General features: G+C 45.9%; 1 protein-coding gene and 1 non-coding gene across 2 annotated transcripts in view; one reads left to right on the plus strand and one right to left on the minus strand.

Annotated features, from left to right (window-relative positions):
• The window catches only part of XYLT1 (xylosyltransferase 1), a 195,924-nt gene extending 184,992 nt beyond the window's left edge, over positions 1-10,932 (minus strand). The window contains exon 1 of the mRNA XM_007466967.1: positions 10,903-10,932. Coding sequence (XP_007467029.1) covers positions 10,903-10,932 — 30 coding nt within the window. The remainder of the gene's footprint in view (positions 1-10,902) is intronic.
• Positions 10,933-12,511: 1,579 nt separating this feature from the next.
• On the plus strand, positions 12,512-12,584 carry TRNAE-CUC (transfer RNA glutamic acid (anticodon CUC)). The gene has a single exon. It is a non-coding gene; the product is annotated as a tRNA-Glu (tRNA).
• The last annotated feature ends 3,293 nt before the right edge of the window (positions 12,585-15,877 follow it).

Here is a 15,877-nt window from a genome sequence, read left to right on the forward strand (position 1 = left end):
TACCTTTCACCAGAAGGCTGAGATCTTACTTTGTTTTGTAAACCACTGCCTAAGAATCACCTTGGCTCCTATGTCAATACTTCCCTAACATACGGGGTCAGGGGCTCCTGGCTTGGTTCTAGCTAGAGGTCCCTTTCCTGTATGCTAGGACCAAGTTGGTGACTTAGCAAAATGCAATGTTAGGCAATACAGAAATCAATGATGTAGATCTCAAGCGCTACTGCAGTTCAGAACCTGGCCCATGAATTCAACAACTGATGCTACAAATGTATATAATGAACTTCCAGGCGTCACGGACAATGCAGGGACAATTCAGAAAAGCATAGTGGAAGAAAGCATGGTGTGTTGTCGGGCAGCCCGAGCTTCCTCCCAGGGCTCTGCTTACTCCCTTACTGGGTGAGCTTGAAAGAGCTGCCCCCACTTTCTAGGCCTTGGTTTTCACATACGTAAAATGGGGACAATGACAGTCCATCTATTTTAAAGGGCTTACCTTCAATGCCACGTCCAGAAATACATGGCAAATGTCGATCACAGAGCCTGGCGCCTCACAGGCAGTGGTCACGAAAGATGTATTACATGCCTAAGAAGTTCAAGTGCAGTCGGTACCTTGCCGGAGTTTTCTCTGCCTCTTAGATCCTAGAAGCATGACAGGAAGAGCCCTGTCTTCACTGCATTTCTCAAACCCCACATCAGAACATACAGGCTGACCTCGGGGCAGAGGAGGAAACAGGGACCATTCTGGACCATGTCACGTCCAGGCCACACAGCCTGGATTTGAAATCGGCTCTGACACCAGCTGTGTGACCTTGGGGAAACAATGCACCTTCACCCTGTTTCTGGCCATTAGTTTCCTCAGCCATCAAGTATGATAACGGTCGGTGTCATCTGCTCCCTGTCCACCTCTCTAACCTCACATCCTAATCCCCTGCCCACCCCATGCATAACGCCCCTCCCCACTGGACTTCTTTAGGTCTTCAATCTGAACCTCGAGAATTTACACCTGCTAGTCCTTCTGCCTGCAACAGCCTTCCTTCTGGCTCTATGGTGTCTTGGCTAAAGTGGTCCCTCTATGAGATCTGACCACAGCTCTGTATTAATTTTCTTATTACCACCCCTCAACATGTGTGGTTACATACTGAGTGCCGTTCACTGGTTTCCATTCTGTTTCTTCCACAGACTGTGAGACTGTAAGCCTCCTGAGGACAGGGGCCATGCCTTTTTTAGTCAGCATTGTATTTCCAGAACCTAGCACAGTGCCTGGAACACAGCAAGTGATCAATAAACGTTTGATGGGGCTTCCCTGGTGGCGCAGCGGTTGAGAGTCCGCCTGCCGATGCAGGGAACACAGGTTCGTGCCCCGGTCCGGGAAGATCCCACATGCCGCGGAGCGGCTGGGCCCCTGAGCCATGGCCGCTGAGCCTGCGCGTCTGGAGCCTGCGCTCCGCAACGGGAGAGGCCACAACAGTGAGAGGCCCGCGTACCGCAAATAAATAAATAAATAAATAAATAAATAAAAATAATAATAAAGTTTTGATGAGTGAATGGATGAGTGCTTGGCATTTCTGTACACATCAAAGCCATCATCCAGCCCAGTCCCCCAAACTCCAACCAAACCACCCCCAGTGCCCCGTTCTGTCCTTTTCCCGCCTCATCTCCTAAGGCAATGGGGGCATGGGTTCTAGGGCAAAGGACACGTCTCCTGGTTCCACCACTTTTAGCTATGTGACCTTGGAAAAGTTTTTAACCACTCTGTGTTGTGCTTTAGTGTCCTTACCATTAAAACAGAGGTAATGATACCAGCACCTACCTCACAGACCTGTTTTCAGCATTAAACAAGTTAACATATGGAAAGCACTTAGAATTAGGCCCTGTACATGAATAAACGACGTCTAGTAGTAGTAGCAGCAGCAGTGATAATACTCCTGTCACTACCATTTTGTGGCACAGAAACACGAGGTCCACCTGAGTACCCTACCTTTCACACAGGTATGTCCACTCTGAAACCAGGCAGTGGTTCTCAACCCAGGCAGCCCATCAGAATCACCTGGGGAGCTTCACGTTATCCTCATGCCTGGGCGGCATCCAGCTCAATTAGAGCTGACCCTCCAATAACACGGGTTTGAACTTCGCGGGTCCACTTAAACATGGATTTTTTTTTCCATAGTAAATGCTACCGTAATACACAATCCATAGATGGTTGAATCTGAGGATGAGGAGCCTTGGGTACCAGGAACTGTGGACACCTGGCAGCACAGATACACAGGACCGACTATAAGTTATAAGCAGATTTTCAACTGCGCGCAGGGCAGGCGCCTCTAACCCCCGCGTTGTTCAAGGGTCACCAGTACGTTGGCGCCTCTAGCGGGGGGCGCAGGCTCCCTAGGTATTCCAGTGCAGAGCTGAATTCGAGAACCACTGTAAACTCCTTAAGCTCAAAGGGCCTCAAAACCATCTGTTGTATACTCCCTTCTCCAATAGATTTTTACCATTTTTATCCTAATATCCAATGACCATTCCCAAAGTAACAGCTAGTCTACTTGTTCTATTTTTCTCTAGGGCAGTGGTTCTCAGCTGGGGGCAATTTTGCCCCACAGGGGTATTTGGCAATGTCTGGGACACTCTGGATATCACCCCTCAGGGGAGAAGAATGGTACCAGCACCTAGTGGGCAGAGACCAGGGATGCTGCTAAACACCCTACAGTGCACAGGACACCACTAGAGAAAAGACTTGTCCAGCTCCGAAAGGCAATAATGTCGAGGTTGGGAAACCTTGCTATAGAGATACCCTTTCTGTGGGTGTGGGGAGGACCACAGACAACGATAAGAAAGAAGAAAACTCCAAGGGAATTTGTCATTACTGAGTATTAACCTCGAGTCATGTGCCAAGCGGATGTCTCATGAAAAATGACAATAGCTACTAGTCTCTGAGTATCTACAACAGACTGCAAGAGGACTAAACCACAAGGCAACGTCCCCACTTCATCCAAAAGAAAGCAGGGACAGCAAGGGCAGGTAACCAGGCTAAGGTCACAAAGTTTGCACACAGCAGATCTAGATTTTGGCCCATTTTGTTTGATTCCAAAGTCAAGGCTGCCCTGGCTTACACTTCCCGAGCCTCACCATATGCCAGGCAATGTCCTGAATGCTTAACATGTATGATCTTAATCTCCACAACAACACTGTGAACTAGATACTACCATGGTTATCATCATCATCCCCATTTTACAGCCTGGAAACACTGAGGCAGAGTGCGGTGAAGTGACTTGAAGAATTTCACACAGCTCGTAAGTAGCAGAGGTGGGATTTGCACCCAGGGAGCTTGTATCCAGAATCTGGCTCATTGCCACCATACTATTGCCTCCAAGAAAATGATGAAAAGGAAGGATCAAACTCCTCCCTGCCTCAGGACCTTTGCATAAGCTGTTCCTTCCGCCTTAAACACCCTTCCTCTGGCCTCTGGGTTCAGCTAACCCTCCTTCCCCATTGGCACTCAGCTTATATACTTCACTTCTCTGGGATACCCTCCCTGACCCTCAGACCAGGTGAGTTACCTCCGTTAAACCCCCTCCTAGGTCTCCTTCACAGCATTTCACAGTTTACAATGAACGAAAGACTCACGCAAGTGTTTGATTAACATCGGTCTCCTCCTCAAGACTACAGACTCTGTGCAGACAGGGATTGTGCCTGCCTTGATCAGAGCTGTAGCCCGGGCGCCTGGCATGATGCCTGGCACAAAAGAGGTGCTTAAGAAAAGCTTGTGGTTGAATGCATGAAGCAGAGGACCAGAAGCCAAAACGACAGCTGGTGCCTGACCTGTCCATTTCCCCATCCCCAGAGAGGGACAGAGCCATCTAGCGGGGCCTGTCCAAGCGCCTCCAGGACAGGGCAGGGCTGAAGAGCACACCAGGCCAGCCGGCAGTGGGGGCCATAAACCAACTCGCCGGAGCCATTTCTTCTTCATGGTGGCTGGTCTTTATCATCTTCCAATCAACGCTGGTTGAGTTCTAATTGATTCTCTCTGATATCCGTCTCCAGAAGGGAGAAAGGCTCTGTTTACTGGGGCAGAGCGTAGAGGACAGGCCTTTTCTTCCTGCTGTATTTAATGCTGCTGCTAATCACGGAGATTAGACTAAAACAATTACAACAGCTAATTAAAGAACAATGCAGTTTTTGGCATCTTCGCACAGACTGCACCATTGGGAATTCCTAACTTGGGCAAAGCAGGGATAATTAAAACCCCTGCTCGACTCTCCCCACTCCAGCAGCTGGATCACGCTGATTAAACTGCAAATAAAACACATGAAACCAACACTTTGTAGTCTATCCAATTTCACTTAAAAGGGCTTTTAACTGATTCATAAACAGAGAAGCAGTCAACAGCAAATTATTTAACTAAAGCCAGTTATTTTGGCATCGCGGTTTGCTTTATTCTCGGCACTGGCCTCGTGCGTGTCATCCAGGGGGCATCAGGCTGGCGGGGCCTGAGGACGCACATTCCAAAGCGTGATGTCACTCCCTCCTGCTCGCCGGCAACAAGACGTCACCAACGTGCAGCTGTCTTCTCTGGGTTTGAAGCCCTCTGCGCAAAAGATCAGGTACTGCATATGCCCCCCAAAACGCCCAGTTAGCTCTCGACTCTCCATCAAGGAAGGATGGCAGGGATGGAGAAGGTGACAAAGTGTAGCTAACGTGAAAAAAAAATGTTCAGCTGTAAAACACACTGAACTTATTCAGAGACGGCCAACTTCAGATCTAAAATGCAACCAGTATCTCCTAAATAAGAAAAAGCCTCGTTCTCCAGCTGTGGGAGGATGTGTCACAACAGCTGGATGAAAGAGCATGTTCGCTTTACACAGAGCCACTCTGAGGGCCCGAGTGAGACACACTTCCCAACTCATTCTAACAAGCGTATGACTGGGGTCTGCTATCCTCCTCCCTCGTTACCAGGAGATAATAGGGGGAGAAATGAGAAGAAAAAGGAAGGCGAGGGAAAGGCAGGAACAGAGGAGATGAAAGACATCCTCAATGTGAGCAGCGAAAAGGGACAGAAAGAGACAAAAAAGACAGCAAGAGAGCAAACCCAGGAATTTTAAAAGCCCGCACCACACGTGCGGTTAGGATCAGAGAGGGAGCATCTGCCCTCCCTGTGCCGGGTTATGCAGCAATGCTTCTCCATCCCGCTGGGATGAAAGGTCTTTTTCCTCCTCTCTCTCTCAGACTGGTGGCTTTGTAAAATAAAACAAAAAACTGAAGTATCGGAAAAAAAAGGAAGAAAAAGGAGATGCTTGGCCATGCTTGGGCGCCAGGCAATGCCCAATTACTATAAAAGTTTCTAAAAGCTTGCCCTCAGTTTCTGAAGCTGTCTCAGCACAGACGGTGACAAACAAACGCTTCGTGACTGGCCCTGACCCATGGGCCTCACTCTGAGGAGTTCTTTTCTCACAGTCACTGGGAATGCACTTAATCAGATTCACAATATTCTATGTAATGTTCACCATGTGTTGTTCAGCGACCAAAAAAATGCGGGCTTTCAAATGCATACAAACATAGGAAACCAAGACCAGAAAGAAATGCCCCAAAGACTATATTTCAGGATGATGATTTTACTTCTTGCTTTCTTTCCACCTTTTTCAAGCTTTTTAAATAAAATGCCATTTTTTTTAACATAAAAAAGAATCAAAGTGGTTTTTATCAAAGAATATTCCATCTATGAAGGCAAGGGAATAAGATGCTTTATCATAAGACACAGTTATTTGTGTAGAATTATTTATGTATGATGTTATAATAAGTATATTAATTACTACATAAAATAGGATAATACTGTTCAGTAAAAGTTACGTAACTGCATGCAGACACATGATGGAGTTTTATACAGCCAATAAACATGATGTTTACAAAGAATACTCCATGGTTTAAGGAAATGCTTTTGCAGTTTGGTTGAACATCAAATTGCCAATACAGTAGTCAACCCTTTTTGATCTACAAAAACAGCAATTTCATATGGTTTAAGCTAATATAATGTTAAACGGAATATAAAGGTTCAACGAATAGACTTAGAGATCAACTATTTTAAAAATGTGCATGTATGGAAAAGAAGATTGGAAAAAATACACATAAACTGTGGCATGGTGACTTTTTTTTTCTTCTTGGTCATCTTCCAAATTTCCAACCATGAGAATGTATTACTTTTGTAAGCAAGAAAGAAAATGCCATTCAAATTTTTAATTCAGGGAAATTGCTAGCATTTTTGAGTTTTGTCCTAATTTTTATACTATCAATAAGAATTCCATTACACCACTTTCCAATGTTACAGACAAAACTGGTTACTTACTCTGCAGTGTGCATGTGTGTTGGGGAAAGGGGGATAAATGGCAAATTTAAATTCATCAGTATTAACTGCTTAGATTATTATTAAATTCGCTCATCATCCTTAATCATGAACTGGGCAGGAAGCACTGCCTCTGTGTAGGAGAAAGGGGCTGTAATCACAAGGCACCTGAAGATCGGGGGTCCCACGTCTCTGAATCTGCCATCCATTGCCCTGTTTCCTTGGGCAAGTCACTTCCATTTTTGTTTTGGCCTCAGTTCCTCCGTATTTAAAATGAGGGGTTTTATATGATATCACTTGTATGTAGAATCTAAAATACGACACAAATGAACTTATCTACGAAACAGAAACAGACTCACAGATACAGAGGACAAACTCGTGGTTGCCAAGGGGGAGGTGGGTGCGGGAGGGATGGATTGGGAGTTGGGGATTAGCAGATGCAAACTATTATATATTGGATGGATAAACAACAAGGTCCTACTGTAGAGCATGGGGAACTATATTCAATATCCTGTGATAAACCATAACGGAAAACAATATAAATATATATAGGTATAAGTGAATCACTTTGCTGTACAGCAGAAATTAACACACTGTAAATCAAGTATACTTCAATAAAAAATACATTAAAAAATTAATAAAATGAGGGGTTTTGGAAGGCTGATCTTGAAGCTCCTTCCAACTTTGAGATTCCACGATCCTATTCCACAACGGCCAAAATCGGCTACGTAACGTGCGGGGCCCAGTGCAAAATGAAAATGCATGGCCTCTTATTAAAAACTTATTAAGAATTTCAAGGCAGTGACAAGAGAGCATTCAACCAAGTGCAGGGTCCCACTGAGCACGGGACACACGCCCATCTAGCCCTGCCCTCATCTCTAGCTGTTGCCATCTACCAGCAACCACCCACCGAAACAAAAGCGGATTTAAAAGTTTTTGGCAATACCCTGAGAAAACCAAAATTCAGAAAGAGTCATGTACCAAAATGTTCATTGCAGCTCTATTTACAATAGCCTGGAGAAGGAAACAACCTAAGTGCTCATCATCGGATGAATGGATAAAGAAGATGTGGCACATATATACAATGGAATATTACTCAGCCACAAAAAGAAACGAAATTGAGCTATTTGTAATGAGGTGGATAGACCTAGACTCTGTCATACAGAGTGAAGTAAGTCAGAAAGAAAAAGATAAATACCATATGCTAACACATATATATGGAATTTAAGGAAAAAAATGTCATGAAGAACCTAGGGGTAAGACAGGAATAAAGACACAGACCTACTGGAGAACGGACTTGAGGATATGGGGAGGGGGAAGGGTGAGCTGTGACAGGGCGAGAGAGAGGCATGGACATATACACACTAACAAACGTAAGGTAGATAGCTAGTGGGAAGCAGCTGCATGGCACAGGGATATCGGCTCTGTGCTTTGTGACCGCCTGGAGGGGTGGGATAGGGAGGGTGGGAGGGAGGGAGACGCAAGAGGGAAGAGATATGGGAACATACGTATGTGTATAACTGATTCACTTTGTTATAAAGCAGAAACTAACACACCATTGTAAAGCAATTGTACCCCAATAAAGATGTTAAAAAAAAAACGTGGTAGGGAACTTGTATAAAATTATGTTTAAAATTGAAAAAAAAAAATCATACCATAAAAGTGTTTGGCAGACTAAGTGTGTACATTTCAATAAGAATTACTCACAATTCTTACTTTCAACAAGAAACACTCACACATGTCAACAAAAATAGTTAACCGCACTCAGGTCGGGTGATTAAAAAACGAGTTAACAATTGCGTTTTCATACTTGATTACAATCAATTTCTATTTTAAAGACACGTCTCTAAATATGAAACTGTGCTTGGATTTCAAAGGCAACTCTGAGTTTCCCAAGTCTTAAATTCCACCATGGTGAGCCTTATTTCGGCTACCATCTGTGATGAAGATGAAAGTAAGTCAGTCAGCTCTGGCTACTGAAGCTCAAACCTGAGCATAAGATTTGGCATTTTGCAAAGTGAGAGGCGCCAGCCACACTCACCATCTGCTTCCGGTGCTTGCTGTTTCCTCGGCTACCGTCGATCTGAACCCTGGGACACCAGGGCCATCATGGAGAAGGAAACACGGACCACTTCCTGCCTTCGGACAACAGCAGGAAACCCACACATACGGTGTCAACTGGCTTCCATGGAGCTCAACTACACACAACAGCCAAGGACAAGAAGGATACACAGGTGCCAGCTTCTGAAACACAACCTATTTACTCTCTGTACATTTCTAATGTGTGATGATTTCTGGAGTTGAGAAGCAGAGCCAGCTGAGGGTTACAATCAGCCACGTTGAAAGCGGGGAGAAATAACAGTGGGCAAGAAATGTAAGAGCAGGAAAAATGATTGAAAAGCAGACAGACAGATTTTTTTTTTTTAAAAAAGGACTCTGGGGCCATTGAGTGAAGAGCTACAGCATTCTTGATGCCATCAGGAGTCATTAGTGCTTTTAGCAGAACCCAGAATCTAGTGCTTAAAATGATGGTGAGATTTCTTTAAGGAAAGTTTAACACATGCCCAGCATACTCAGCCTCAGAAGGTAGGAAAGTGGGTGATATAATTTAGAAATATTCCTTATGGGTAAAACGTTAACTTGAGAAAATTAGGTTTGTCTTATCTCCCAAAGGCTCCAGATGGCTGGAGTTTTTTTTCTGTACACGTGCAACATACACAGTATATGTGCATGTTCACATCTTTTAGCATTTCTTTTTTACCTACTTTAAAAAATCATTCTTACCACAGGCCTTATATTAGAGTCTAGAATAGGAGTTTGCAAACTTTTTCGGTAAAGGCTCAGATAGTAAAGTCTTCCAGCTTTGCAGGCCATATCGTCTCTGTCACAGTGGCTCGGCTATGCTGTTGTAGCTCAAAGCAGCCATGGACAGCCTGTAAGGAATGGGCATGGCTGTGTTCCTAATAAAACTCCACTTACAAAAACAGAGAGCTGGCCGAATTGGGCCGGTGAGCCATAGTTTACCAACTGTTGGTCTAGAGCAAAGAACATGGGCTCCAGCAGGGCCAGACCTGGATTGGAACCCTGTCTCCACCATTTTGTTACTTGGAGGCTCATTCTCCCTCTTTCATATTGTAATATGGGGAACAATAATACCCACTCGGCTGGGTGATTATGAGCATCAAATGGAAAACTTAGTAGAGAATTGATAAAAATTAACTTTCTTCACCCAGTAGTTTTTCTTTCCATCTGTAGGATACTTTTCTTGGTTCTTTATCCATATGATTCTTTTCAGACAATGGCCTTCCTTGAACATTATCTCATTGCCCCCAACCCCCCTGCCCATATTCCATGAGGCTAATAGACAGACATCATCAACTGATTCACTGATAAGGAAACAAAGACTCATGGCAGTGGATACTGTAGCCAGAGGGATAAAGTATACTCTCAAACCCAGTAACCTCTGGCTTTGGGGCTACTCATACAAACATGGATGCACATGAATTTGTAGACATGCCCACTGAGAAATCTATCCATGTATATAGACGAGGCATCATGGTTAGGGGCATGACATATGAGTTCCGGCTCGGCCACTTACTGGATGTATAACCCCAGGCAAGGCACTTGACCAACTCAGCTTGGGTCTCTTCATTTGTGAAATGGGGTTAATAACAGGATAGGTTCTAGAAGGCTCTACCTTGAAATGCTAAGCTTAGTATTCAATATAACGCCTCGCACATATTGTAGTAAGTGTTCCATCAACCTCTGTTGCATGTGGTTGTGAGGATTAAATGAGAACAGTATTCTCAGGCCCAGGGCCTGACATTCAGGGAATGTTCCATCAATGATCATTGCTTTGTTAGTGACAGACCTACACACACTTACACACACATGCAAACACATGCACACACATGCACACAGGGATGTGAGTTCCATGCAGGCAAGAACTATATCTGACACAAAGCATGGGCTCACTGAAGAGCTGTTTGCTTGTTTATGAACAAACACATGCATGTAAACAGATAACTGCAAACAGCTGATAGGTGGGCTGGGCTGGGCTACCCAACTGTCCATCCACATCTGTTCGTCCCCTGGAAGGCGCTGAGGAGTGACCCAGGCATGGGATTATGAAATTTTGCTGGCTGCTTGCCAGATTCCAGAACACTACCACCCACGTTGCTCAAAGAACCACACCAGTGTAGTCCCCTGAGGTGCTCAGCACAGCTGCGAATCCAGGATCCCAGGACATACCAAGGCTGGGGTTTCCATGGAGAATGTCCCTGCCAAGGAGGAGGGTGAACAAGGAGAAGCAAAATCCTCAACACACAGATGGAACTGAAGCAGCAAAGGAGGCTTGAGTGTGGTCCCTCGAACTGCTTGAGGGTGGTCCCTTGAACTGCTGGGATGAGGTTCTGTCTTTGAAGAAACACAGTGTATGTATCTGGAAGGAAAAAGCCAACAGATGCCCCACTGTTCTGCATGCAGGGGGTACTTCTGCGCAACCAGGTCCCTGCTGGTCCCCTGGGTGTCTGTGCAGGTGAGGCCACCTCTAAGCCAGGAAGGCAATGGCTCACCTCTGGAGGAGCTGCAGCATACACGGCCATCGTGCTACAGGCTGCCTTGTTCCCAGGCAGCTGCCTTCACTATGCCAAGGAAAGCCCTTGGAGCTTGGCCTTCCTTATCTGAACTAGGGTGGAGGCTGTGTCCTCTTAGCATTACATAAACTAACAGCCTGGCTCCTTGGCCCTGAATCAGAATGAGCCAATGTCTGCCTTTGTCCATGCAAAACCAAATCCTTAGTAAGTCAGTGGAAATAGTACATGGAGGGCCAGATGTAGCCTTTGGCTGGAAGAACTCAGTTTGCTTAACTGACGCATCTGCTTTTCATTAAATGCTGTTTTTGAGTTGGTTGTGGTTATGTTGTTGTTTAAAGCTGGTGGTGGAGATTAAACCACCCTTTTGGAAAGGAGAAATGTGTGTTGTGTGTGTGTGTGTGTGTGTGTGTGTGTGTGTGTGTGTATCTATGTATGTGGGTTGACAGGTAGATAGCTATACAGCCAGACATACACATACACACACACACACACACACACACTCACACACATGGTAGATGTTAACATCCCCGATGGGCCTATTGAGGATTCATGAGCTGAAATGCTAATAAGTAACACAGCCAAGATTCAAACCCAGATATGATGATTCCACCATCCAGTTCTCCCCCCACCACGTTGTGACATAAGGGCTAAAATTAATAATATGCACTGCCGTGATATCTGGGGAAAACCTGGAGGGACTCAAAGGGGCTGAATGTAATTCCCCCTCTACTCTGCTCCCCGGGATAAGGTCCCCTAGCCAAAGGATCCTCCCTATTACAGGCACCAGGTGCAATTCCTGCTCATCCCTGCTTCAGTTCCCTGCCAGTCCTCGGAATTACTCAAAGAAGGTAACCACGTCCTCTTGTGGGAACCAGTGGTCCCGTCATCCTCTTGGCACTACAAAGTCAGCCTCCCAGAGGCCCTGGATGGTCACTCTGTCCCTGAGTGCAAGTCCCTGCGTGGCTCTTCATGGCATGTGACATCCTGCCCCCTGGAGCTGTATCTGGGACTAAAAAACTGCTGCCCGTCTCACCTGTTGGCACTGGGTGTCGTGCATTCAGCCATCCCCAGGACCCTGGGTGGGAACCCCAGCCTCGCACGCTGCCTTGCTTTCCTGAGAGATGGAGGCTTGTTAAGACACTGATAGAATATATTGTTGCCAAGTCCCCCTCAAGAGGTCATCTGGCAAAGTGCCTCCTCGCAGGTGCCGAGGGCTCTGGCATTCAGATAACCGGGTCTCGATTCATCCCCAGACTGGGCACTGACAGCACCCAGCAGTCCTACTTCTTTCAACATTCCATTGTCACCCTACCACGTGTCCGCAGGCAGGACCCCTGAATTCTGCAACCCGTACCGTTCTTAACAGAGCTTGGGCAGGAGCCACGGAGAAAGCGTAAGCAATTGGTAACAAGTGGTGTGCCCTGTACCTGGTGAGAGGTGACAGTAGATGCAATTAGAAGCAAAGCCCTGATTAAGTGAACTCAACTAACCAGAACCATCAATTAACTGAAATCTTTTCGCTTCCTCTCAGGAGACCCCGAGCTTAGGAATTGAGAACATTACAATTTAAAAAGAAAAATTGGAGAATTCCCTGGTGGTCCAGTGGTTAGGACCCAGCGCTCTCACTGCTGGGGCCCTGGGTTCGATCCCTGGTCGGGGAACTAAGATCCCACAAGCCACGTGGCCAAAAAAAAAATTTTTTTTAACTCTAAAAAAGTAAAAAGAAAAATTGTTTTCTAAGGTTTGGCTCTGATCCAGCCCGATTTCCTTCATCATTGTGTGAACCATGAATGTAACTTGAAATTTTCTAGTAGCCAGTTTAAAAAAAAAAAGAAAAAGAAATGAGAGAGATTGATTTGAGTCATCTATTTTATTTAACCTAATATATCCAAAATATTATAATTTCATCATGTAATCAAGATGAAAAAGTATCGATGTGATACTCTGGTACTCCTTCTGCAAGAGCACACCTCAACTTGAACCAGCCTCATTTCAAGTGCTCAGCAACCCCCATGCTGGTGGCCACCGTCCGGGACAGGGCAGCTCTGGAGCTGACGTCTGAACTGACTGTCGAGAACGCTGGTTCTGGCTGTTTACAACTACTTGATCGTCAGTCAACAACTGCTTACGTGTCTCTTCCCAACTGGTGTGTCATAATGGACAAGTTGAATTTGGGTTCTAGTGGGTCTATTAGGACCTGGAGAAGGGGCTGCCAGGGCCTTTCCCAGCAGAAAGGTGGCTGCAGTAGGCGCTGCCGACCATGGCCTCCACCAAACCACCTGCCTCTTTCTCAGACTCAGACTATGACAGTATTTGCCCCATCTTTCACTTTCAACGAACTCACACTTTATAGCCAAAAAAAGTAAATCCTTCTCTAAAAAGAACTTTTTCCTACTGACCACCCAGGGATGTGTAGAGTTTGATGATGTTTACAAAGACTTTCCCCAAAGGAGCCTGCAGTCTAGCAGGGGCAGTGACAAATCACACGTGAAAAAAGATCAGTTAATTATGGGTCCAGTAAAAACTGGCTGCTGGCTGCCTGGAACGAGGGTTGGACAACATATTAAGACAGGTACCATGATGAGAAAACTGAGATCAGAAAAATGAATGAATTACCCACCCGCTGCACTGGGAATTTCAGGAGCAAGAAGACAGCAAGAAACAGGCACCCCTTCCAAATTTTAATCATTCATCTGCTAACTTTTCCGATTTTGACCTATCCACGTAGCGTCTGCTGCTTTCTTTATTTACCAATGCTCTTTACATCAGCTCATCTATCTTTTTCTTTAACGAACTAATTTAAAAAGCAAATATTACCCATAAACTGGAGGAAAAACTAGTATAATTTTTGCCATAAATAGAATGTAACTAGAAATTTAAACAGATAGCAATTAATTTCTTTGAAGTTTGTTCATGCACTGCTGGGAACGATCTTGTGCTCTGCCAGTTCATGCAGCACTTTGGAAAAGGCTGCCATCAGAAGTCGAGACCTGGCTTTGCCTGGCTGGCTGGGAAGACTTTGTGTAGGAGGAGGGGGAGGAAAGGCACCCCAGGCGGGGAGCACAGCATGGAGAAAGGTGCAGAGGTGGACACGGATGGAGTGTGGAGGAGGCATGTAATGTGGAAAGGAAATTGACACCTGTGTAATTAAATCACTACAAACAGGTTCAGTTACCCGCAATGCACTTACCACACCGGGAATATGGACTGACATACTTTGGAAATACTTTAAAAGCAAGGGTTGAAACAATAGTGTTCTCATAACTCCCAGTTAACCAGAAAACAATTAACCCAAGCCCCCGCTGCCGCTCCCCCGTGTTTCCCAAAACTGTCATCAGATTGCACTTTTCTGGCAGGGAAAAAATCCTGTTTTCTGGAGGATGGTGAATTCTGAATGCAGATGTCCAAGGTCGGGGTGTGGGGGATGGGAATGGAGAAAAAGGTGGGGGTAGTCAAAGGCCAATGAGACGATGTTGACACTGGAATCCCATTCCCCACCCGTGTGTGTGTGTGTGTGTGTGTGTGTGTGTGTGTGTGTGTGTGTGTGAATTCTCCCAGGGCTCCTCCAGGCCATCAAAGACACTCATATCTTGCAAAAGGTCAACTTCTAAATTGGTCAGAGAAAGTCTAGCCAGGCTGAATGCCATGGGGAAGAGCCAGCCTGACCTTTGATCCAGCTGAGCTGACATCCCCCAAACATGGGGGCTTTTGCATGTGTGTCAGATCAGCACCCCGCCCCCTGCCAGTGGCTGCCTCCTCAGGGCCTGGAGACCTTGACAGTGACAAGCAGTCCCAGAGAAGATGCTCGCCTGCCCACTCGGATGAAGTGCAGTGAGGCTTTCCTGCCTGCCCAAGCCAGAGACGATGCTTTAAAAAGCCCTTGGAAAAGAAAGTCATATGTTCCACGATACGATATCTGTTAGACGCTATCATGGCATTTTATAAGGTCATATATAACGCCAGCTGTAGCTGTAAAAAATTTATTATTCAGCCACAGAAAGGCATATAAATCCCTGCGAAGTGCAGGTTTTTCTTTTAATAAGTGGTTTAGTTCTTACTACCCTTTGCCTGGGTTCGTTCCTGGGAGATAGTAGCCTGCATTAAACTTGCAGCACTGCAATGCCACCCCAAATAGGTCCTAGGTGCAAGATTCCATATTGCTAAGTCCAGAGAGGACCCCCTTCCAAGGCTTGGGCTTCTGGGCAAACAGGCATAGGAGGCTCCTGAAGGGCTTTTCCACTCCACTTGCTCCTCGACAGCCTCACAAGATTTTGCACAAACTCCCACGTCCAAAGAAGATTTCATCTTCCCTCCAAATTGGTCCTTTATTTACACATCCTTACCTCAATTTTTTCTGTGCCCTCCCTATCCCGTGCTCCCCTCAACTGCTTGCCAGAATCCTGCCCTGTCCACTCTACATATTAATGGCCCTTAGATCTGTCCCCTCCTCTCCTTCCCCACTGTCCCTGCCCCGTTCGGGCCTTCATCATAGCTCTTCTGGACTGAATGCCCCTTTTCTGGTCCCCCTGCCTCCAGGCTCACCTTTCCAATCTATTCCCCAAGCAGCAGCCAGAGTGATCTTCTCACACTGGTCTTGGACCATGTCACTCTCCTGCTCAAACACCTTCAATGGCTCCCCATTGCCTACCTGATAAATCTCAAGCTCCCTGAATGGTCTACATCATCCGGGCCTGTTCTTATCTCATCAGGCCCACCTCTTGCCATTCTCTGCTCCTCTCCCTGTTCACCATTAATATCATATTTCTTGTAATTTCCTGATAGAATCCATCATTTCAACTCTGTTCTCTCTGTTGGGAATGGCCTGTACATCCCCTCATCCCTGCCTCTCCTGGCCTACTCTCACTCACCCTTCAGGACAATGGTGTGGGCAACGGCTCCTCCAGGGAGCCTTCCAGGAGTGTTCTGGGTTGCACTGGGTACTCCTACATTATTA

This window comes from Lipotes vexillifer, unplaced genomic scaffold (assembly GCF_000442215.2).
Source record: "Lipotes vexillifer unplaced genomic scaffold, Lipotes_vexillifer_v1.1 scaffold232, whole genome shotgun sequence".
Taxonomy (NCBI): domain Eukaryota; kingdom Metazoa; phylum Chordata; class Mammalia; order Artiodactyla; family Lipotidae; genus Lipotes; species Lipotes vexillifer.